The 24,930-nt window shown below is 44.1% G+C and overlaps 1 protein-coding gene across 1 annotated transcript in view; it reads left to right on the top strand.

Annotated features, from left to right (window-relative positions):
* Positions 1-24,930, top strand: part of USP7 (ubiquitin specific peptidase 7) — a 3,814,244-nt gene that overhangs the window by 1,029,556 nt on the left and 2,759,758 nt on the right. Inside the window, 1 exon segment of the mRNA XM_044088895.1 lies at positions 20,266-20,374. Coding sequence (XP_043944830.1) covers positions 20,266-20,374 — 109 coding nt within the window.

Genomic DNA, 24,930 nt, shown 5'->3' with positions numbered 1-24,930 from the left:
CCATTTCAGAAAGATGTTATTTGGTGTCAATGCAGAGGAAGTTTTAAAGAAAATGGAAGAAAAGGCAAAATCTATGCGGACAGTTAAAGATTTTTTACAGGTACAACCTCCTCGTTTCAGCAGAAACTGGCCATCTAAAAACTGGTCCTTTCCTGCATCAGACAGACCCCAAAGGGGTAGATACAGACGCCCAAGGGGCAGAGGCCCGCCACAAGGTTCTTTCAGGCCTAGACAGTGGCATACAACAACTCAGAGGTGGAGACGAAAGATCTCAACCCTTCAGGAAACCAACACTATGACTTCCCTTTTCGCCTGCCAAGCAAAATTGCCCTGGCAGCACCTTTAGGAGGAAGACTGGCTCTATTTCCACAAAATTGGCGCATCATAACAAAGGACAAATGGGTTCTGGATATTACCCGAGGCTACAGATTTCATTTTCACACTTTACCACGGATGAGAGGCATGCCAAATCTGCCTCCAAACCAATGGGCAGAGGCACAAATGCAAATTTCAGCTCTCATGGATATGAAAGCAATTCAAAAGGTACCTACAAAGGAGCAAGGTCAAGGTTTTTACTCAAGACTATTTCTAGTACCAAGAAAGGACAAAGCCTGGAGACACATTTTAGACCTCTCAATTCTAAACACATACCTGGAGGTACCCAAATTCAGAATGCTCACACTACAGCAGCTTCTTCCCATGCTGGGCAAGGAGTCTTGGCTGGTAACGTTGGACCTCAGAGGCATACATGCATGTCCCTATCGGTCAAGATTGCAGAAGATACCTCAGATTTTTGGCAGGTGCAACGCATTATCAGTTCTCTGCATTGCCCTTTGGCTTATCTACTGCACCCAGAGTATTTACGAAATGCCTGGCATCAGTAATAGCATACTGCAGACGAGGAGTACAAATTTATCCATATCTGGACGACTGCCTGATGCAAGTGGACAGCAAGGCCATTCTATTACAACATCTGGCATTTGTAATAAAGCTGCTAAGTTGCCTAGGGTACACAGTAAAGAAAAAGAAGTCAAAGCTAATACCCCCACAAGACAATATTCCTGGGTGCCAGCTTAAATACAATGGCCCAGATGGCTTATCTCAAGCCAGACAAACAAAAACAACTGACTCAATACTTCAAAAAGATCGCAACTTTTACCCAGCTCACTGCAAGGAAAATCCTGCAGGCATTGGGGTTCATGGCATCCTGCATTCAACTAATTCCACATGCAAAGCTGCATATGAGGAAATTACAATGGTACCTGAAAAGTGTATGGACTCAACACAGGCACAGCCTCGAAACAAGTATACCTCTCATTCCCTGCCTTCAAAAAGAGTTCCTATGGTGGGCTCAAGCATGTCAAATAAACAAGGGTCTTCCTTTTGTCTTACCTCCAGCAAACCAAACTATGACAACAGATTCTTCAGACTACGCCTGGGGAGCACACATGGCAGGACAGTGCATACAGGGCAAATGGTTTGCAAAACAAATGCATCTACACATCAACCAAAAGGAGATGCTAGCTGTGCAAAATGCACCGACAGCCTTCAAGGACCTCTTGCATCCAGGACAACTACTAAGGACAGACAACACCACAGTTATGTGGTACATAAACAAACAGGGAGGAACACACTCCTACCCTTTATGCAGACAGGCAATGACCTTGTGGAACACAGCATTGACTTACCAAGTACAACTGCAAGCACAATTCCTGCCAGGAAAGGAAAACATATTGGCAGACGAATTAAGCAGAAATTTGGCAGATCCTCACGAGTGGAGACTACACCCACAAGTATTTTCAATGATAACTCAAAGGTGGGGACGCCCAGACATAGATCTATTTGCCTCCCCCAACAATTGCCAACTGCACAAGGACTTGTCATACCCTAGCCTGGAAAGTGGACGCCCTGTCATTCAGTTGGACAGCATTGACAGTCTATGCCTTCCCACTACTACCTCTCTTGACCAAGGTATTACTGAAAGTCAGATCAGAGAGACCACAAATGATCCTCATTGCTCCGGACTGACCACGTCAGCACTGGTACCCATTACTAAGGACCTTGACTCGCAACCCTCCATGGATCTTACCTCAATTCCCACTTCTGTTGACTCAGCAAAACTCTCAGATCCTTCACAGTCAGCTCAGGACTTCAATTTTAGCTGCATGGAGAATACCTTGAATTATCAATCAACACTTCCTTAAAGGACGTCCTGAATATCATTTTGGAGGCCAGGAGGCCCAGCACCAGAAAAACTTACTCAGACAAATGGAAAAGATTTTGTGCATGGAACCAGGCTAAAGGCCAAAATCCTTGGATACCAAACATTCCTCAAATACTGCAATACTTAACTGAGATGCTACATAAAGGCCTTTCTTTCTCATCCATTAAGATCCGTGCTTCAGCTATTTCAGCTCAATGTAATACGGATCTTCCCATATTCTCACACCCTTTACTAAGGCAGTTTCTCAGAGGGGCTAAGAATATAAGACCCCCCCCCCCCCAGAAAACCACCAACGCCAGCTTGGGACCTCAACTTCGTTTTAGAAAAATTAAGACTGCCTCCTTTCGAACCAGCCTTCTCAGCAGAACTACAGTACTTGTCATGGAAAACAGCTCTGTTGCTGGCTATCACCTCAGCATGCAGGGTCTCAGAACTACAGGCACTTATGGCAGTGGAACCTTACATCATTTTCCATCAGGACAGAGTCTCTTTATGAACTAACCCTACCTTTATGCCAAAGGTAGTATCCAGTGTGGCTTTGAATCAGACCATTCATTTACCCACCTTTTATCCAAACCCCCAGAATAAAGGAGAAAGACTCCTTCACTCTTTGGACGTTCACAGACAGCTACGTTACTATTTGAATAAGACAAAGACCTTAAGAAAAACTGACCAACTCTTTGTATCCTATGCTGCAGGTTCACAAGGAAAGGCTATTTCAAAACAGACCATCTCCAAATGGATAGCACATTGTATCCGCTTTTGCTACGTGCACCATGGGAAAGTAGTGGCTGTTAATAATAGGTCCCATTCTACCAGGGCTACAGCAACCTCAGCAGCCTTTCTCAGGGGGGTTCCAACCAAGGACATTCTGGAGGCAGCTACTTGGAGTTCAGTGCACACCTTTACCAAAGCACTACCACCTTCCATTATACTCTAAAACCAGAGCTGGTTTTGCCACTGCAGTTCTGCAGGGCATCCTAGCTTCACCTAACCCAGTTTAGTACCAGCCATCCATCCATAGCTTTGCGATTCAACCCAAGTGTGATGACTGCAGCAGTGTAACACGATGAACATAGTACAGTTTTGTACCTACCATAAATGTAAATGTTAGAGTGTATATACTGCTGCAGTTCAGGTTACCCTCCCACCATCCCCTCTACATACCAGGGTGTTAGTTATAACTCCATGTACATCAATCTATTGGATACATGTCTATATGGTGTATTTGTTAACAGCTAGTACTATTGTTTATCTACTAAGGTATTTTTGCATAGTTATTTGTATTGCCTTCCTAGTTGGGGGCACCTGACATCTGGGGCAAAAAAAACTGAAGAAAATGGCGTCAGCTGCCTCTTTTATTCCCCCTGTCACACTGACGTCTGGGAAGAAGCGACGACAACGACGCCGGACCAAGACTTTGGGATTCGGCCGACTGCGGGACCGCCTGACGGCAGGATAACCCAAGTGTGATGTCTGCAGCAGTATATACACTCGAACATCTACATTTATGGTAGGTACAAAACTGTACTTTTCAAGGGATGAGCACAGCAGTGCCCCCAACATACCTCAGATTTTACAATACTTAACTGAGATGCTTCACAAAGGCCTGTCTTTTTCCTCCATCAAAATTCACACCTCAGCCATTTCAACTCATAACTCAGAACCTCCCCTCTTCTGTCATTCACTGCTCAAGCAGTTTCTCATAGGGGCCAAAAATTTATGACCACCCAGGAGAGCTCCAACTTCAGCCTGGGATCTTAACTTTGCAGTGGAGAAACTCACTCTTCCTCCTTTCGAGCCTGCTGCTACAGACTTAAAATTCCTTTCTTGGAAAACAGTTTTCGTTTAGCAATCACCTCAGCAAGAAGGGTATCTGAATTACAGGCCCTCATGGCAGTGGAGCCTTTCATCTTTCATGTGGACAGGGTGTCCCTCAGGACCAATCCCTCCTTCATGCCCAAGGTGGTATCCAGTGTGGCTCTTAATCAGTCCATTCATTTGCCAACCTTCTTTCCTGTTCCACAGAAGAAAGGGGAACGGATACTGTACTCCTTAGATGTGCACAGACAACTTATTCTACTTGGACAGGACTAATCCTTAAAGGAAATCTGACCAACTGCTGGTGGCATTTGCTGCAGGGGCAGAGAGAAAGGCTATTTCAAAGCAAACCATTTCCAAATGGATAGGCCATTGCATTAATTTCTGCTACAAGCACCATGGAAAACCTATCCCACAGGAGATCAGACCCCACTCAACAAGGGCTGCATCTACCTCTACAGCCTTTCTCAGAGGCATCCCTACCAGGGACATCCTAGAAGCTGCTACCAAGAGTTCTGTACATACTTTAATCAAGCATTAGCATCTGCCAATTTTTTGTTTTTCCAGAGCTGGCTTTTTGCCACTGCAGTCTTGCAGGACCTTATAGCTGGTCCTAATGCTATCTAAATTCCTTCTCCCATCCTTAGCTTTAGGAATCTATCCAAATGTAATGACTGCAATAGTGAAACACAAAGAACATGGTATAGTTGTGTACACTTACCATTAATGTAGATGTTCGAGTGTATTCACTGTTGCAGTTCTGGGTACTCTTCCTCCAGCCCCCTGACTTCTCTTGGCTATACCTTTCTTCTTTACTGTATTTCAGCTTTCTGGTGTATTTGCTTTTTGTTGGAGGTGTAACCTATATCTACATATATATATATATATATATATATATATATATATATATATATATATATTATAATATAAAATTGCTTCCTATTATGGGGCAGCTGCCATCTGGGGCAAGAAAAACTGATGTAATGGCGTCTGCTGCATTCTTTATACCCCTGACTACCTGACGTCATGGAAGAAGAGACTACATGTGACGCAGGACCCAAGACTTAGATATTCAGGCCGGCTGAGGGCTACCTGCAGGTAGATAACTCAAATGTAATGACTGCAACATTGAATACACTCTAACATCTACATTTATGGTATGTGTACACAAGTATACTTTCCATATGTTGCTGAAATTTTAGCATACCATGGAACTCCTCAAACAAAAAGTGTCTTCCTTTCCTGCTTGTGCAGAATCTGAAGAGTTACAAGAGTTAATGCATTCTGCAAGTCAAGTGACTAAGCACACCTTGCACTGGTTTTGATGCCCTAGAAGCTTCTTGGAGGGCAGCAGTCACCGGTTCTGTCCTTAGAAGGCATGCATGGCTTAAGGAACAGCCATTGCAAGACTGTTAAAACTAAATTATTGGATGCACCTTTGCACAAAGACAACTTATTTGGCACTAAGGCAGAGGAGGTTTTAAAAAAAGATGGAAGAAAGTTAAATCTATGCAGACAGTTAAGTATTTTCTGCAGGTTCAGCAGGCATTGCCCCTCCAAGCACTGGTCCTTTCCTGCTCCCACCAGGTCAGTTCAGCCCAGACCCCGGGGAAGCAGCCCCCCCTCCTGCGACAGCAGCCACAGGGATGCAGAGATCAAAACAGTGGAATTCCTCCATTTCCAAACCAGGGAGTTCTAAGCTACCCCCTCATGGTAAGAACTCACAATGACTTTCCTTCCCCACCCTCCTCCCTCTGTCCACCTGCACTTATCCCTACGAGGAAATAACTCCTTTCACACAAGCACCTGGGCCACCATTACCAACGACAGCTGGGTCCTCAACATAGTGTCCCAGGGATACATATTCTTTCCACACACTTCAACCGCAAAACGTTTCCCAGATCTTCCTCCAAGCCTGTGGGCAGAGAAGAAAAAATAATACCTTTTCCTGTTCTGAGGGCAATAGAGCACGTTCCTGCAGAACAGATCAGGCAAGATTTTTACTCCAGACTTTTTCTGGTACCCAGAAAAGAGGGTGCCTGGAACCCCATCCTCTATCTATGCAGTCTAAACACCTTCCTGGTGATAGCAAAATTCAAAATGCTCACTCTCCAGGAACTGCTAACCATGCTCCCCAAGGATGCTTGGGTAGCCACCCTTGACCTAAAAATCTTATCTTCACATTCCCATCAGTGAATCATGCAGGAAATGTCTGTTTCAGGGCAGGATCTCTGCACTTTCAGTTCTCTGCACTTCCGTTTTGTTTATCTATTGCTTCCAGAGTTTTCACAAAATGTCTGGCTCCCACCATTGCCTTTTGCCGACAAAGGAATTTCCAGATTTATCCATACATAGACTGCCTAATTCAGGCAGACAGGAAAAGCTACTCAAGCACCTGGCCTTTGTAAAGTCCCTACTGACCTCCCTAGGGTACACCATCAACGAAAAGAAATCCAAACTAGTACCCACCCAAAGGATTATATTCCTGGGAGCAAGCCTGGACACAGCATCCCAGATCGCATTCCTTGCACCAGAAAAGCAGGCTTACCTGACAGCCTACTTCTCTCAACTAGCCACCAGACCCCAGTCATCTGCAAGGAAAATCATGCAAGCTCTGGGGTTCGTGGCATCTTGCATTCTACTCATTCCATATGCCAGACTACATATGAGGAAACTTAAGTGGTTCTTAAAAAGCCTTGGGTGTCAACACTGTCAAGACCTGGAAACTCTTAAACCAATGATACCTTTACCTAAGGAAAGATTTTCTTTGGTGGGCAGCAGCATGCTCCCACAAGAAGGTACTACCTTTCTCACCACCCCCAGACCCTCACCTTACATGCATCAGACTATGCCTGCGTGCACACCTGGACGACAGGTGCATACAGGGCCAATGGAGTCCACAGCAAATCCATCTGCACATCAACCAAAAAGAGATGTAAGCTGTCCAGAATGCATTAACAGCTTTCAGGCCCCTTCTCTCCCCAGGAGCTCTCCTAATCAGAACAGACAACACCGCTGTGATGTGGTATATCAACAAGCTGCGAGGGACTCACTCCTACCCTCTATGCAGGCTGGCCATGACCCTTTGGCACACAGCCTCTGCTAAGCAACTCCACCTGTTGGCGCAATTCCTTGCATGTTCTCTCAACTCTTTGACAGATCACTTAAGCAGAAATCTTCTGGACCCACAGGAGTGGCAGCTAGACAAAAGAACCTTCACCCTAATAACTCAGAAATGGGGCACCCCGAAGGTCGACCTCTCTGCGTCACACACCAACCATCACCTCCGTAAGTTCTGTACCAGGGAGCATCACTGCTTGGCTTGGAAAGTGGATGCCCTATCCTTCCCCTGGGCAATCTATCAGTCTATGCATTTCCTCCACTACCTCTCATAACCAGTTTACTGCTCAAAATTAGGGAGGAAAAATAAGGGACAATTCTTATTGCTGCAGACTGGCCTCGCCAACACTGGTTACCCACTGCTGCGTAGCTTGTCCCCACTGCCACTATGGCATCTCACTCAGAACCCAACTCCCTGACACAGAGGGAAGGAGAATTCATGCATCCCTAATTGCAAACCCTCAGTTTGGCAGCCTGGCTTATTCCCTGACTACTAATCAATCTGCCAACCTCAGTAAACAAGTTCTGGATGTTGTACGTGACGCCAGACACACTAGAACGCCTTATGCTGACAAATGAATATGGTTCTGCACCTGGATTCAGGCTAAGGGAGCAAATAAGAGACAGCCCTCCCTACCTCTCATCCTGAATTACCTAGCTGACCTGCTACACAGTGTTCTCTCTTTTTCCTCTATTAAAATTCATGCTTCTGCTATCTCTGCTCATTTCTACACTGAGCAGCCCCTTTTCTCACACCCTGTGATGATAGAATTCCTAAGAGAGGCAAGCAAATTAAGGCCACCCAGAAGAACACCTACCCCAGCTTGGGACCTTAACTTTGTGTTGGACAAGCTCACCCTGCCCCTTTTTGAACCAGCATCTTCAGCAGAGTTAAAATTTCTCTTCTGGAAGACTGCTTTTCTTCTGGCCGTCACTTCAGACAGAAGAGTCTCCAAGCTACAAGCACTCATGGCTGTGGACCCCTTCATCATCTTCAATGCTGACAGGGTTTCCCTCAGGACTTACCCATCCTTCATTCCCAAAGTGGTCTCCAGTGTGGCTCTCAACCAAATCCATTAATTTACCCACCATTTTCCATAACCCTCAAAACAAGGGGGGAAGGATCCTGCACTCTCTAGATGTTCACAGACAGCTCATATTCTATCTAGACAGAACTAAATCATTCAGAAAGTCTAATCAATTACTGGTTAACTTTGCTGCAGGGGCAGAGGGCAAAACCATCTTCAAACAAACCATTTCTAAATGGATAGCACACTGCATCCATTTCTGTTAGAAGCAACATGGAAAACCTCCTCCTAAGGGGGTCAAGACTCACTCCACCCGAGCAGCCTCTACCTCTGCAGCTTTCTTCAGAGGAGTCCCCACCAGGGACATCTTGGAGGCTGCCACCTGGACATATGTTCACACTTTCACCAAACATTACCAGCTGCCAATCTTCTCCAAATCCAGGGCAGGCTTTGCCACTGCAGTCTTGCAGGGCATCTTAGCCAGTCCCTTGACTGCCTCCACCCTTTTCCTCAGCTTTGGGAGTAAACCCAAATGTGATGACTGCAACAGTGAAACACGAAGAACACAGTACAGTTGTGTACACTTAGCATAAATGTAGATGTTGAAGTGTATTCACTGTTGCCGTCCTGGTTTCCCTCCCTCCATCCCCCTCTTTCTCTTTCCTTACAAGGAAGATTTTGGTATTTACTTTCTACTGGTGGGGTTCTTCCACCATAACCTGGCTCCCACTTGGGTGCTTCTGACGGGGCAAGAAAAACTGATGTAATGGTGTTGCTACCTTACTTTGTATACTGATGAACTGACGTCAGTCCTGAAGCAACATCAACTGATGAGGAAATACTAAGCCTGTGGTATTCGGGCTGGCCGAGGCCTACCCTGGCAGGGATAACCCAAATGTGTGATGACTGCAACAGTGAATACACTCAACATCTACATTTATGTTAAGTGTACACATCTGTACTTTCCTTGTTATTCCCTTCTACTCTCCATACTTTGGAGTTTCTGAGCTTTGACCCTTGACCCCAGGGACCTTCTGTGGGGCTCTTGTTTATTGGAGGCAAGAAAGTACTGGGGTTATGGTTCTGTCTGACTCCCTTTAGAACACCAAGTATATACTGCTGCAGAGTCAAAAGTACAAAGCACAACGAAAAAGTTGAGGTAAAAAACACACCTTTATCAAACACAAAGCTTTCAGGTACAAGACCCTTTCTCAATGATAGACACAGGTACATTAAAATCAGACATTAAATACACGCCCAACACATCACGTGACCCGCAGCCATGGTCATGTGACTAATACATTAAAATAATTACATTACTTATAATTTTAAAACATAAACAAGTAAAATTAGATAAAATTCATACATACATATATTTGCTTACTTTTGTGTACTTATATTTACATGCACATATATATACGCAAATACATTGCCTATATTACTTTAACTTAGTGTGTTGTATTTTTATTAGAACAGGTTTTAAGGAAACATCAAAATTTAATCCAGGGGATGTATTAGCTGCTAGCCTTACTATCCACTCATATTCTTTATTATCTAAATGATTACACAATAGTGATAGTAAGGCTAGCAACTAATACATCCCCTGGATTAAATTTTGATGTTTCCTTAAAACCTGTTATAATAAAAATACAACACACTAAGTTAAAGTAATATAGGCAATGTATTTGCGTATATATATATGTGCATGTAAATATAAGTACACAAAAGTAAGCAAATATATGTATGTATGAATTTTATCTAATTTTACTTATGTTTTAAAATTATAAGTAATGTAATTATTTTAATGTATTAGTCACATGACCATGGATGCGGGTCACGTGATGTGTTGGGCGTGTATTTAATGTACCTGTGTCTATCATTGAGAAAGGGTCTTGTACCTGAAAGCTTTGTGACTCCCTTTATACCCAGACATCTTGACTTTGGTCAGGGCATCTGCTGACTTCAGGAGGAGAAAAATTCTCTGGTAGTCGGGCCGGCCAAGGGCTTCCATGTCAAGAAAATCCATCAGTTGACTACAACAGTGAATACACTTGAATATCTACATTTATGTTAAGTGTATACAACTGTACTTTCTTCCTTGTCTTGACCCTCAGCAGGGGGAGATATTGCATTCTCCCACAAGTGGTCAAACTACTCATCCAGCTAAAAGGGTTTGTCATTCATCTTCACCTGAGCACCCCCAAACTAATGGCTTTAGAGGATAGGTTTTTCACCCCACATAATACAGGCTATTCTACAGAAATTCTGTCAATCCTGAGAGAGGAAAGATAACCAAATAATTTCTTGCTTATCCTAACTGGAAAAGGCTTGCTTGCTTTCTCTTTCTTTCTGGTGCAAGGAAAAGACCTTAAGCCTTGCAGAGCAGGCTACCTACTGGTGGCATTTGCTGAAGAAAAAGAAAAGACTTCTTTCTTAGGTGAATAGCCAATTATATTATCTTCTGTTATGTCATCATGGCATGCCAGTGCCAACCCATGTCTGGGCCCACTCCACCAGACACAGTGCAGCTACCACTGCTTCCTTAAGGTGTTCCTACTCAGGCTATCCTGGAAGGCTGCCACATGGACATCCGTCCACACCATTACTAAACAATGTTAAGTTGTCTATCTCGCCTTCATTCTTGCTGGATGGGTTCGGAGCCGACCTCGGCTCGCCACTCTAAAGCTCGAGAGTTGGTTCCACCGGCTCGAGGCTCCCCTTATATCCCACAATGCTAGGCGAGAGTTACCTCAGATCTCGTTTGCCGCTACAGCTTCGAGGTTGGTTATTCTACCGGTTCCTGGTAAGTTTTAGCTTTTTCTATAAAAAGTTACTCTTGTTACCCCTTTTTTAGTTTAATTATTCCTAAATTAGTGTAGTTCATTAAACTCTATCCCCGAACCTAATTTTCTTCCCGTTCTTGTTAAAAGAACTTTTAGTTCTTCCCTTGGGCCTTAGGCCTTCCCTTCCCTAGGGAGTGTTTGTGTAGTGTACTACTGTTTATTGTACTTATTTTTAGTATATTTTTACTAAAGTTTGTTATTTTGACAGAATATAACTGGTGTGTTTGAGTGTGTGTTTGTGTTCACCAGTTAGGCTATGTCTAAAGAAGCAAAGGTCTCCGGATTCAAGAAGTGTGATGCGTGCTGTCAGAAAATGTCTCTGACAGACGCTCACACTTCTTGTGTCTATTGTCTGGGGTTTGCACCTGCAGGACTCCTGTGCTGTCTGCCATGGCTTCAGCCCCAGGGTCCTGCAGGAAAGAAAAAACAAGCTCATTTTGAGAGGCTTGTTGAAGCCTGAGGATTCCCTGTCTGTCTCAACAGGGAAGCCCTCCAAGGCATCGAGGTCTTCGGCTCCGGCTTCTGAGCCGAGACCTCAGGTTGTTCAACCTTTGCCTTTATTGGCTCCGGCTGGAGCCGATAAGACTCAGTCCACAGTTTCTGTGGCTTCGCCCGCCGGAGCCGAGGTTATCGAGGTACCGTCGGCTCCGACAAGATCTTCGGAGCCGACAACCAGAAAGAGGTCTAGGTCACCTTCTCTTGGCTCCGTTCATTCGGCTCCAGGATCTCCCCTGCTGTCTGAACGGAGCCAAAGGTCTCATTCCTCTAGGTCATCGAGGTTGTCCGATCATGACCTTCAGAGGGTGGTGAGTCGACTACTCAAGTCTGAGGCACTAGCCCAGATGCTTCAGAGCCCGACTCATCAGTCGGTGCCTGTCCCGTCCATCAACTCCTTCCTCCTTCGACTCTCTTGAGCTCGGAGCCGGGTCGTGTCGGAACCGAGACTGTGGTCACCGGAGCTGAGACATTTGTCTTCGCGGCTCCGTTTTCTTCCATGGAGGAATCTCGGCCGGACTTCCCTCGTCGGCTCGAGGGGTGAGTGGCATGGACCCTTGTCCGACCCTCTCCCTCTCGGTGCTTCGCTGGTGAGTTCGGCTCCGACATCGCCTCGGAGCCATCACTGTCGGTGCCGAGGGGGTCCTTAGCTCTTGGAGCGGGACCTCTGGCTCTGCCTGACAGGGGTGCTCGAGGTCATGCGGAGTGTGTTAGAGCCTGGCTCTACTCCACAGTCGGCCCTCCCTCTATGCTGCCTCAGGGTAAGTCGACTCACTCCCTCATCCCGGACCGCAGAGAGCCAACTCTCAGGAGCTCCTTTGGGATTTCATCCTCTTCGAGGCCTCTCCTGATTTGGCAGAAGAGCCCTCGGAAGAGGAAGTGCAAGAGCAAGCACATTCACTCACCTGAGCCTATCACGTCCGACACAGATCTGGGTGATTCTGAGGGTTCCCCGTTCCCCTTCTGAAGATGTCTCATTTGCAGACATTCTGGAGATCCTTAAGCAGAGGGGAAATTGGCCAGCCCTCAACCCTTCGGAGGGCTAATCTGTGTATCTTGAGGCGTTTGGCTCTCGTCCTTCCACCTCCTGGGTGTCCCCCTTGACCCCTCATGCAGGTGGTTGCTAAAAGGCATGGACGGCTCCTGATTCAGTGGACCCCACTCCCAGGAGACCCTCCAAATTCATCACAGCTCCATCAGACAAGGAATTTTTATCAAAAGGAGTCTCTGTGGATGCTATGGTGGTAGCTGCCGCCACAAAGAAGGAACTGGCTGATCCTTCAGTGCCTGTCCATCCACCTAACAAGGAATCTAGGTCCATGGATAGGTACGGGAAGCGGATGTTCTCCTCAGCGACATTTACTATGCGTTAAGCTGAATTACCTGTGCCATTTCACTCGTCTTCAAAGGGACTTGATCAAAGAAGCGAGTGAAATGATGAAGGACCCTACAGCTGCGGGTTTCAAGAAAAATGAACACGCAGCTGGCTATCCTAATTCTATTTCCAACTCCTCCATGCTCCTCTCTTATGCGGCTGATGGAGCGAGCAGAGCCAAGAGGAACAGGGGTAGCCTTACGTAGGCACGCCTGGATGCGGCTATGCAATTTTGGAACCTTTCAAGACGTCTTTCACGAACTCCCCTTTGATGGATCATCTCTTTTGGTCCACAAGTGAAAGAAACCCTGACTAGGTGCGAGACGGATGGCAAGACCCTTTCTGCCGCCGGAGTCCGTTTTCCACTCCTCCTAGGCCTTACCCCAAAGGCCAGAAGGGGGAAAGATGTGGTTCCGTAAACAATCTCAAGGGACTTCGCCTGACGACAGAGTCGGTTCCCGCCAGAGGCAGAGGGGGAACAACAATGGTAGACGCCGCCCTAGAGGCAGGGGGTCCGCAGAACCAGGGCAATCGAGACGCCTCCGATAAGCCCTTTCAGCATCCCTGAGGTGTTGCCCGACTGCCCATCTTCGGAGGCAGTCGGGGGAAGATTGTCACTGTACCCAGAAGCCTGGCTATCCTTGACACAAGACAAATGGGTACAGTCCATCATTTCGAAGGTTATTCTATTCCCTTTCTTCGTTTTCCAAGTCAGTCAAAAAAATCCCTTCCAGATGTTCCACCCGCTCAAAGGGATATAGCAGCTTTGGAAGTCTCAAAACTGCTTGCAAAAAGAGCCATTCAGCCAGTGCCAGCAGACCAACTAGGATCCGGAATCTACTCAAGGTTCTTTTTAGTTCCAAAGAAAACAGGGGACTGGAGACCAATTTTGGATCTCAGTATCTTGAACAGATCGGTCAAGAAGACAAGATTTCGGATGGTCACGCTGCAATCCATTCTTCCCCTATTGGGAAAAGGAAACTGGATGTGCTCTATAGACCTTCAGGACGCGTACTATCACATAAAAATGAACAGACGCTCCAGAAGATTCCTCCGCTTCAGGCTGGGAACCAGTCATTTTCAATTCAGGGCCCTGCCCTTTGGTCTCACCACTGCCCCGGTGTTTACCAAATGCATGGCAGTGGTAGCTTCTCACCTGAGACGACAAGGATTCCAGGTGTTTCCATATTTGGACGACTGGCTCCTCACAGCTCCCACCAAGCATCTCCTTCTGATGGCCAGAGATTACACTTTTCGCCTGTCAACAACTGGGTATCTCAATAAATTGCGAAAAGTCTGTTTTGTCGCCTTGTCGTACTATTACCTACATAGGCTAAATTTAGATACTGTAAACATGTCCGCAACACTAACGAACCAAAGGATATCAGACATCCAAAAATTGGTGTCACTTCTTCTCAACAACAACAGAGCCAAAGCCAGGTTAGTTCTAAAGGTGTTGGGAATTATGGCAGCGCCATACCTCTCCTCCCATTGGCCAGATACCACATGATCCTTCAGTGGATGCTCTTTTCTCAATGGTCATACCAGGAACTTCCAATGTCTCACACCATTATGATCACGTAAGCGTGCAAAAAGCATCTCATGTGGTGGATGTCTTCCCCCCAGCTCCTGTTGGGGAGACCATTTGTTCCACCTCCTCCGGTTGCTACTCTGACAACGGATGCCTCCCTGATCGGGTGGGGGGGGCATTATCAGGGCAGGACTGTCCAGGGCACATGGCAACCAAACGAATGCCACTTGCACATAAACGTTCTGGAGATGAGAGCAGTGTTTTTAGCGTTGCAAGCCCTTCAAGACTCTCTTCCCTGGGAACGATTGCAATCCAGACAGACAATATGTCTGTAGTGTGGTACATCAACAAACAAGGCGGAACCAGATCATACCCCCTGTGTCGAGAAGCACTCAGACTGTGGCAATGGGCGATTTCTTCTCAGCGTTTTCTGATAGCAACGCACATCCCCGGGAAGTCCAATCACATTGCGCACAAGTTGAGCAGAGCTATTCTCATGCCTCACGAGTGGTCTCTGAAAGACTCTGTAGTGAGAGAGATTTTTCTCAAGTGGGGTCAGCCTTGCTGCGACCTTTTGCTACTCCCCAAAACAGCAAGTGCAGAGAATACTTCACTCTATTCCCTTTACCAGGCCAACCCAGCAGAGACGCTAGTCCAAGTTTGGCCCCGGGACTTCTGTATGCATTTCCTCCTTTCCCACTGATCTCTCAAGTAATACAGAAAGCTATCGCTCAGAAGGCCTCATTGATCCTCATTGCTCCTTACTGGCCTCGACAAGTGTGGTTCCCCTTTCTGCATCGATTTCTTTTGAGCGACCGTGGAATCTGGACCTAGTTCCAGATCTTTTGATCCATCAGTCGGGTCAGTTTCATCGCTCCCTCCCTCTCTGAACCTCACTGCTTGGTTCCTCCACTTCCAACCGTAGCCAGGCTTCCTCAATTATCTCACTCTGTTAGAGATATTTTGATAGCTTCCCATAAATCTTCCACTAGAAAGATTTATTTGAGTAAGTGGAAACGATTTTCATATTGGGCACAAGGAAAGGACATAGATCCTTTCACCGCTTCCATCCAACTAGTCCTCGATTTTCTTGCTGAACTCTTCCATGCAGGTTCATCTCCATCTACTCTTAAGGTTCAATTGGCAGCTATTTCTAATTTCCATGTGGGTATTTCTGAATCCGCCCTAATGTCCCACAAACTCTGCAAAGCCTTTTTGAAAGGAGTTTTTCTTCTCAGACCTCCTGTAAGAAATCCTCCTTCTCCTTGGGACCTAAATTTAGTTCTTGCTTCTTTGATTCTTTCCCCTTTCGAACCTGCAGCTTCATGTTCCTTAAAGTTATTATCATTGAAAACTCTCTTTCTGGTGGCTATCACATCAGCTAGAAGAATTTCAGAACTTCAAGCACTCAGTTGTCGTTCTCTTTACCTTGTGTTCCATAAGGACAGAGTTTCCTTACGAACTAACCCGTCCTTTTGCCTAAGGTGGTTTCAACATCAAATCTGAACCAATGCATTGACCTTCCTGTCTTTTTCCAGTATTCAAATAGGTCTGAACAAAATTACACTGTCTGGATGTTCATCGTCAGTTAAGGTACTACTTGGACAGGACAAACAATTCAGAAAATCTGATCAGCTGTTTGTCTCCTATGAAAGCAGAAAGGGACTTCCAGTTTCAAAGGTAACTTTATCCAGATGGCTAACATCTCTGATTACCCTTGTTTATGAGATTAGACACAAAAACTGCCTAATAAGCCTAAAGCCCATTCCACCAGAGCTTTGGCTACTTCTCTAGCCTTCCAAGACAGACTGCCTATTGACACCATTTGTGCAGCGGCTACTTGGGCTACTCCTCACACTTTTATTTCCCATTATAAGTTGGATTTAGCTTCTAGGCATAGAGCTAATTTTGGTTCCACTGTTCTCAGGAGTCTGTTCCGTTAGGCCACCCGGGACAAGGTGCTAGGGGCCGGTCCCATCCAGCAGAATGAAGGCGAGATAGACAACTTAACATATAGAAGTTATGTTCTTACCATAACGTTCCATGTTAGTTGTCTTCTTCTCGCCTTCTTCTTCCACCCTCCTCCCCCCGGGCCTGGACAGACCTAGAGGAGTTGTGATCGTGACCTCTCTTTCTACCACCTCTTTCTTAGCTATATGCTATTATGCATATTTCTTGTTCAGGATGTAGGTCACCCTTCTTCTTCCTGTTGTTAGAGGTGGATTCTGTTTTTTCACAGTTATACTGTTTTACTGTTTTTCTGTTTTAAGCTGGGGTTAGCTTACAAACGAGATCTGAGGTAACTCTCGCCTAGCATTGTGGGATATAAGGGGAGCCTCGAGCCGGTGGAACCAACTCTCGAGCTTTAGAGTGGCCGAGTCGGAGCCGAGGTCGGCTCCGAACCCATCCAGCAAGAAGAAGGCGAGAAGAAGACAACTAACATGGAACGTTATGGTAAGAACATAACTTCTAGTTACCATTTAGCCAGTGCCTCCAGCGCTAGGGTAAGGTTTGCTTCTGTTGTCTTTCAAAACCAGCTTTCCTAAGGGTCAACAGCCTGCCCTTCGACTATTAACTTCGGGAGTCCTCCCAAGGGTCAGTACTACAGCATTGACAATGAAGATCATAGTACAGCTGTGTCACACTTACTATAAGTGTACATATTCAAGTAGACCAGTGTTGTAGCACAAATTCCCACTGTCCTGCCCATCTGTCTCCTGACTTCTCCTCCATAAGGGAGGGGGCATTTCAGATATCATTCTTGTCTACCCTCTTCCCATACTCTAGGTACTTACACATAGCTGGTATCTTTTCCTATCTCTGTACAAAAAAACTTTTTTGACATCTGGAAGGGTCATTCTGTCCTTGGCTTTCAGACTGCTGCGCTATCAAGACTTGAAGATGGTGTTGACAGATGCCGCTTTTATACCCTGACATCCGGATGTCTGCCATCAAATGTCTGTTTTAGGGATGATGAAAAGACTCTTGAAATCGGGCCATTGTCAGACTTGTGCATGGTAGAAAGACCCAAGGATCAGGACTGCAACATTGATGTACTTGAGCATGCAGAATTATGTTAAGTGTGACAACTGTAATTTATCCACAAAGACGTGTTGGTTGGTAAGACCCCCTTATTCATTTATTCCTAAAATGGTCTTGGAATGGCAGTGGGTCATATCAAATTAACTTTGTGTTTTCCCAAATCCATAAAAGGGGGAAAGAATGATGCTGGTTTGGAATTGCGTAGTCGACCAAGACCAACATTAGTGATTTTTTGTGAGACAAAGGAGACTTCAAGCAAATTCTGTCCATATAGTTGGTTAGCTTCATTGTCTGTTATGTGACTACCATGTAAAGTCATGCAAACTTCGACCAGTGATAGCAAACCTATGACACACTTGTCAAAGATGACACACGCCACGATGTTTTGGGTGATCAGTGATCACTAACACCCAAGTTACCAAAGACACTGCTTTTGCATTCATTGCTCACGTGAAGTGCACTAAATTAACTTGGGTTTGGTGTGTCAAAAGCTCCTGGCACACAAGGTTCGCCGTCACTGACTAGGACATTACAGTTACCCCACAATGGTCATTCACACATTTTGTAGGCACCATGTGCTGGACACCCTTTTGAGACGGAGGGTTTGTGTCTAGACTTGTGCTCTTTACTTAAACTTGGGACCTGCTAGGATATTTGTTTGCTACTCTGCATATTCTGGGATTCGTATTGGAGCAGCACTTGTCATAGTGAGTGTAGTACAGCTCTGTGAGCATGCTAACCCTAACATTTGAGGTTTGAGTAAGATGGCTTCTGTAGTATGGGTTCCCTCACTGCATGTTGTGTTTCTTTGTGGCTTCTGCTTGCTTCAAGGAGGTGTCCACTTCTGCCTTTTAATGTTCTTTGAGTCTGGCATGCCTTTTTCAGCTGACGTTTGAGGTTTTAAAGACAGTTGATGACTTAATAAAAGAATAGTAATAGTAAGAGCACCTCTACTCTATGCAGGATTGATGACTTAAAAGAATATTAATAGTAAGAGCACCTCTACTCTATGCAGGATTGATGACTTAATAAAGGAATAGTAATAGTAAGCACCTCTACTCTGTGCAGGATTGATGACTTAATAAAAGAATAGTAATAGTAAGAGCACCTCTACTCTGTGCAGGATTGATGACTTAATAAAAGAATAGTAAGAGCACCTCTACTCTATGCAGGATTGATGACTTAATAAAAGAATAGTAAGAGCACCTCTATTCTGTGCAGGATTGATGACTTAATAAAAGAATATTAATAGTAAGAGCACCTCTACTCTGTGCAGGAATGATGACTTAATAAAAGAATAGTAATAGTAAGAGCACCTCTACTCTGTGCAGGATTGATGACTTGATAAAAGAATAGTAATAGTAAGAGCACCTCTACTCTGTGCAGGATTGATGACTTAATAAAAGAATAGTAATAGTAAGAGCACCTCTACTCTATGCAGGATTGATGACTTAATAAATGAATAGTAATAGTAAGAGCACCTCTACTCTGTGCAGGATTGATGACTTAATAAAAGAATAGTAATAGTAAGAGCACCTCTACTCTGTGCAGGAATGATGACTTAATAAAAGAATAGTAATAGTAACAGCACCTCTACTCTGTGCAGGATTGATGACTTAATAAAAGAATAGTAATAGTAAGAGCACCTCTACTCTATGCAGGATTGATGACTTAATAAAATAATATTAATAGTAAGAGCACCTCTACTCTGTGCAGGATTGATGACTTAATAAAAGAATAGTAATAGTAAGAGCACCTCTACTCTATGCAGGATTGATGACTTAATAAAATAATATTAATAGTAAGAGCACCTCTACTCTGTGCAGGAATGATGACTTAATAAAAGAATAGTAATAGTAACAGCACCTCTACTCTATGCAGGATTGATGACTTAATAAAAGAAGAGTAACAGTAAGAGCACCTCTACTCTATGCAGGATTGATGACTTAATAAAAGAATAGTAATAGTAAGAGCACCTCTACTCTGTGCAGGATTGATGACTTAATAAAAGAATATTAATAGTAAGAGCACCTCTACTCTGTGCAGGATTGATGACTTAATAAAAGAATAGTAATAGTAAGAGCACCTCTACTCTGTGCAGGATTGATGACTTAATAAAAGAATATTAATAGTAAGAGCACCTCTACTCTGTGCAGGATTGATGACTTAATAAAAGAATAGTAATAGTAAGAGCACCTCTACTCTATGCAGGATTGATGACTTAATAAAAGAATAGTAAGAGCACCTCTACTCTATGCAGGATTGATGACTTAATAAAAGAATAGTAATAGTAAGAGCACCTCTACTCTGTGCAGGATTGATGACTTAATAAAAGAATAGTAATAGTAAGAGCACCTCTACTCTATGCAGGATTGATGATTTAATAAAAGAATAGTAATAGTAAGAGCACCTCTACTCTATGCAGGATTGCCTGATGTCTATGGTATTGGAGAGGGTGTGCAAGCACATGGGTTTCCACAAGACATCTGCCTGTAATTCCTCTGAGTCACAGTAAAGCATTGAGTCTATCAAGCGACTTAACTGGTATATTTCTGCAGTTACTATGCTTTTATTAGTTAAGTAACCCTGTTTAACTTTCTGCTGTTAGATGAGTAGCTGTGAAAATACTTGAAAGCTTCGTAATAGATTGTTTTCATGTGTAACCAAGTAGACTAAACTGTTACATACCAGTGCTCTCTGTTAATTTCTGTTGCATTGTACTTTGTAGAGTGAGCTATCAGAACGTTATTGGAGATGGCACTAATAATCCTCCAATTTCTTTGTAGGTGGGATTCAAAGAAGCACACAGGTTATGTGGGATTAAAAAATCAGGGTGCTACTTGTTACATGAACAGCTTGTTACAAACCTTATTTTTCACGAACCAGCTTAGACGGGTAAGTAATATTGGATGGAGAATTTCTGTACTTGAGTAAAATGTCTGTTTTAGATCTTCAAGAAGCAAGTACAGTGTTGTAAACTTGGCAAACTGTGCCCTGTATGTAAAATTTCATTTTTAAATTAGTTTTTGTTAAGTTTTATGCAGCATTATTTTGGAAGGAGTCCCTTTACAAAGGTAATGGGTGGCGCAGTGCTGTAGAGGTTAACGTTGTTGCCTCACAGCAAGAGGTTCTCGGGTTCGATTCTTAGCTGGGGTGCCTTCTGTGCAGAGTCTGCATGTCCTCCCTGTGTTCACATGGGTTTCTCCAGGTGCTTCAGTTTCCTCCCATATTCCAAAAGACATGCGACTGGAGCATTTCTCCCTGGGTCTCCACTGAAAATAGGCTTTGTCCTAGTTGGACTTTCTTGGTCAACAAATGTTAAGTCAGAGAATCTTTTTTTGTAGTTTTAACGCTGATTTTGAAACGAGATGGAATCATGACGTTAATTTACAGTAAACGTACTTGCACAAATTTGTGCTTATTTGTTTCTTTCTTTCAGCATGTCCATATTACAGCAGTTCAGTTCTGTAAGATTTCATGTTTTATTACTCTTATTGAAGCATTCAGTGTCTTACACTACATACTGTATCAAAATGTGTTGCTTATGGTGAGGTTCACATTTAAAGTTAAGAGAAAGAGGGAAGGCCAGGTTTCCTTCACCAAGAAACGGTCTTGATCCCCTCTTTGAGATACCAGAGAGTTCCTATGTCATGAGAGAGAACTGTCTAGCATGTCATGGTTCTCTTGCTAGTGAGCAGTGATAGTGCATTTTCTGTAGGACATGCCCTGGAGGCATCATTAGCATATGCATAGAGACCATCTGTGGTATCTCGTCTCAATCTAGAGTAACAGTGGCTATTATGTCCTTTTTGTTTGCTGAGCTCTTCAGTCTGTCATAGAGTGATCCCAGGAGCTATATGAAGGAATTTCATTTGCTTGTTGGCACTGATCCCTGGCTTTTTCTGTTGCAGTACGCCTGACATCTGGGCAGACTTGCAAAGCTGTTACCCTTCCCCATACTAGGCGCTTACACATCCTACCACCTGAACATCAGCATGTCTTTGGAAGAAGGGGGACCCTTCACGGACTTTTTCCTTCCTCTAAAGTATAATAAAGCTTGTGTCTCGATGAGAGTACTGTGCGTTATCCGATTGACCTGTCTTCCTGGGAAAATCTGTGTTGCTTGTTTGTAGCTAAGCTAGAAGCAATTTATTTTCCTCAACTTGCTTCCCACTGTCTGTTGACCATCAGATTCCTCTTAGCTATTCATTTCCTGTCACCAGTGCTTTAGGGTCAACTGGGGAGCCATCATTTAGACATCCCCGTCAGGGTGTTTATTGTTTTTTCCTTTGGGAGCTTTTCGTTTATCCACTTCGCAAAGGTCCAGGTAGGGGATGTATAATGGAAAAAGTACATCCCATGTCCTCATGAAGGGACTTTCCCTTTACACAACCCTGCCCTTCCCCCTGAAGCTAAGTAGGAAGTCTCCGGTGTCCTTCAGGGTGCTAGCACCCAAGTGTGCACAATCCCCTTCATCCTCCTGGAATAGTAAGTGGACCATGCTTCTCCCTGCGCTCCTCCACTTTTGGGACCTCTTAACTGAAGAGTGGTATCCTAAGTTGCAGTCCGGGCTGCATTGTCTGCATCCTGAAGCCAGACAGCTTTTGGAGTGCCTGACTGCTTTATTGGCAGGAAGCGAATTCTGCATAAAGACTTTTGTAGTTAGTGTTATTTCCAATGTGTCTCCTGTCCTACTCAACTGAAGTCTATATCGAATCCGTACAGATATGACACAGGCAGCTTTTAGACTTTTGAATCCAAGGCTTAAGCTCCTGTCCTACCCATAATTCCCTTCACCCATTTGAATGCCTTGGGTCTGGCTTGCCATTCCAGTCTTCAGATGTGGTCTTTGGCTCAGTGCTGTTTTTCTGTCATTGTGACAGTCAAGTGATTGTTCATTTCTAATGCTTCAGTTTCTGCTCCCATTTCACTTTTTTAGTATTTTGCTATCTTTTCTTTTCGGAGGTCTTCAACCTGTTTATCTCATTTCTCCCTTCTCTAGTCAAAATGGAATGCATAAATAAAATTAGCTACATCTTTTCTCTTTAGTTTATTTTTTTGTAGTAATGTTTTGCATTATTGGGGTTTGTTAATAGGACTGCTAGATCGTTTGGTGGGGGCAAGGGAGAAGAGATAAAAGAAAAAAGTAAAGGATTTCTTCAAGGAGAAGCCTTTGGAAAAACACTGGGAAAAAGAATCCAGAAATAGGTCTGTAGACCCACTGGGTCTGTTCGGTCTGGCAGCAATTTTACGTAAACCTTCCTGTCCATTTCTGCTACCAGCGCCTATTAGAATCAGGTCACCAACTACTCTGTTCTCAGAATCCATGTTTTCGCCAGAGCCAGTTAGTCCTTGGCTCCAATCCCCCTTTCTCTGAGAGTTCTTTCTGATGGATCTCTTGGCTGCCTTTGTCCCAAAGACCAGTGGTCCTTAAGAAGCTTGTCTGTGACTGACATGGACAGAATGATGTTACTGAAGACCAAGATTCAGCTAGGGGGTCCTTCCTGCATCTCCTCAGTCTCTTCTACTCCTTTATTAGTGTCTTCTTTTCTGATCTATCAGTGGAGCAGTGTTTCCTGGGAATTATCTATGTTGGAGATAAAACACTGAGCTTTTTAGACTTGCCTGTATCTCTTACCTGGTCAACTTAAGTGGCTCTCAACTGATCCCTCAGCCCTCATGCAACTTTGCTGGGGGTGGTTAACAGTTTATTTTATTTTTGATATTTAACTTGATTAATCTGGATGGGCAGAAGCCCTTTTTCAGCAGAGACCCAAGGAGAAAAGCTGCAGTATTACATTACTTAGACATTAATTAACAAAGAAGAAATAATACAATAAAATCTAACATTCTTAGTACATGGTGGGATTCAGTTTTTACAAAAGAAAACATTATTCTGAAATGATTACAATAAGTACAAGTATCTGAGAGATTTAAACACAAGGATTAAAGGCATATAAAGATATTGTAGAAGACAGAGACCTGATATTTAGCATAATTGAGGAAAGTAGTGGGAGATGAGAATAATATAGAAATGGCACAAGGAAGAGCATTTTGTGAGGAGAAAGATACTAACGTATATGGTTGGAGGTAGTGTATAGTGGAAAAAGGTAGGAGGAGTAAGGACAAGAAAGGAGAATAGGTAAGCCAATGTGAGGACAAGTGTGGTATCTGAGAGGGCACAAGTCAATATAAGAGAAGTATAGCTTATCTTGGGTCATGGCAGAGACATGTCCATGATCTGTGGTAATAGTCTAATTGCTATTTTAAAGGTGTTAGGGTCTGTGATACTTTTGACTTCGATTTCTTATCGAATAACTGCAGAGTAGTTTACCAATATTTTTGTTGGGCATGTAGACTTGCTAGACGTTCTGTTGAGAGCTGTGGAGAGAGCGATTGGGGGTATAGGGCTGGATGAGAGTGGAGAGAGAGGGACAGGGAAATGGCTGATGTAGAATTGCATGGGCCAGGAAAAGCTGTGGTATTAGGATTTGGTGGTGAAATTCAAGCCATTGCAGGTTTCTTAGAGCGATACAACGGTGGGTGCGGTAAGCTAGGTTGGAGGCAAATCGAGCAATTTTGTTATAGGTGAGCAAGACTTGTTAGAATGTTTGGAGGGGTGTAAGAATAGGAGCTGCATATAAGTGTGGGGTTGAAAAAGGTTTGAGCAAGGGAGAGTCTGGAAGCATTTGCAAGGTATTTATTATGTCTGTAGAGCAGACCTAGTTTTTGATGGGTCTTTTTTGTGCACTGAGTGTGTAGGTCAAGTTTGAGATGGTCATCGATAACATGTAGTTTGGTATGGGGTTCAGATGAGAGAATAGTATTATTCAGGGTGGAGACAATGAAGGAGCTTTTGTGATTGTATTGGGAGGTGGGGAGGAACAGGAGGGGTTTGGTTTTTGTAGGGTTCGGTAGTAGTTGGTGGGAATTGAGCAATCTTTGTACAGAACGGAGGGATTCTTGGGTTAAGATATGAAGGTGTATGATGTCAGAGCTGGTGGTAATTGTGGAGTGAGCATATTGAATGACAGTTGAGAGTGGGCAGGCAAGAGTGAAGGTCATTAATAAAGATGTTGAAAAGTAGGGGACCAAGGATGGAGCCTTGGGGCACCCCAGTTTTTTGCTGGAAGAAAAAGTAGTTGCACTGCCATTTCACAGTGTGGCATCTATTAGAGAGGTAGCTGGAGAAACATGATATAGTAGAGTTAGAGAGGCTTAGTGAAGCAAGTCAAATAAAATAAAAATTGTTCTGCTGTCCATCCCACTAACAAGGAGTCCAGGGCATTGGACAGCTTCAGAAAGCAGGTTTATGTCTCAGCAGCTTTTGTATTAAAGACACCTTAGCCTATTTTAATACATTTTCAGTGGGACTAAGGAATTCTCCAAGTGTCTGTCAGGGTCTTTAAATGAAGAGTCCCATAAAACACGCAGGTGACTACCCTACAGTC

This window comes from Protopterus annectens, chromosome 12.part0 (assembly GCF_019279795.1).
Source record: "Protopterus annectens isolate FY-2018-M chromosome 12.part0, PAN1.0, whole genome shotgun sequence".
In the NCBI taxonomy this organism is placed as follows: Eukaryota; Metazoa; Chordata; order Ceratodontiformes; family Protopteridae; genus Protopterus; species Protopterus annectens.
Note: the sequence above shows the minus strand (reverse complement) of the source record. Positions and strands in the feature narration are given on the sequence as shown.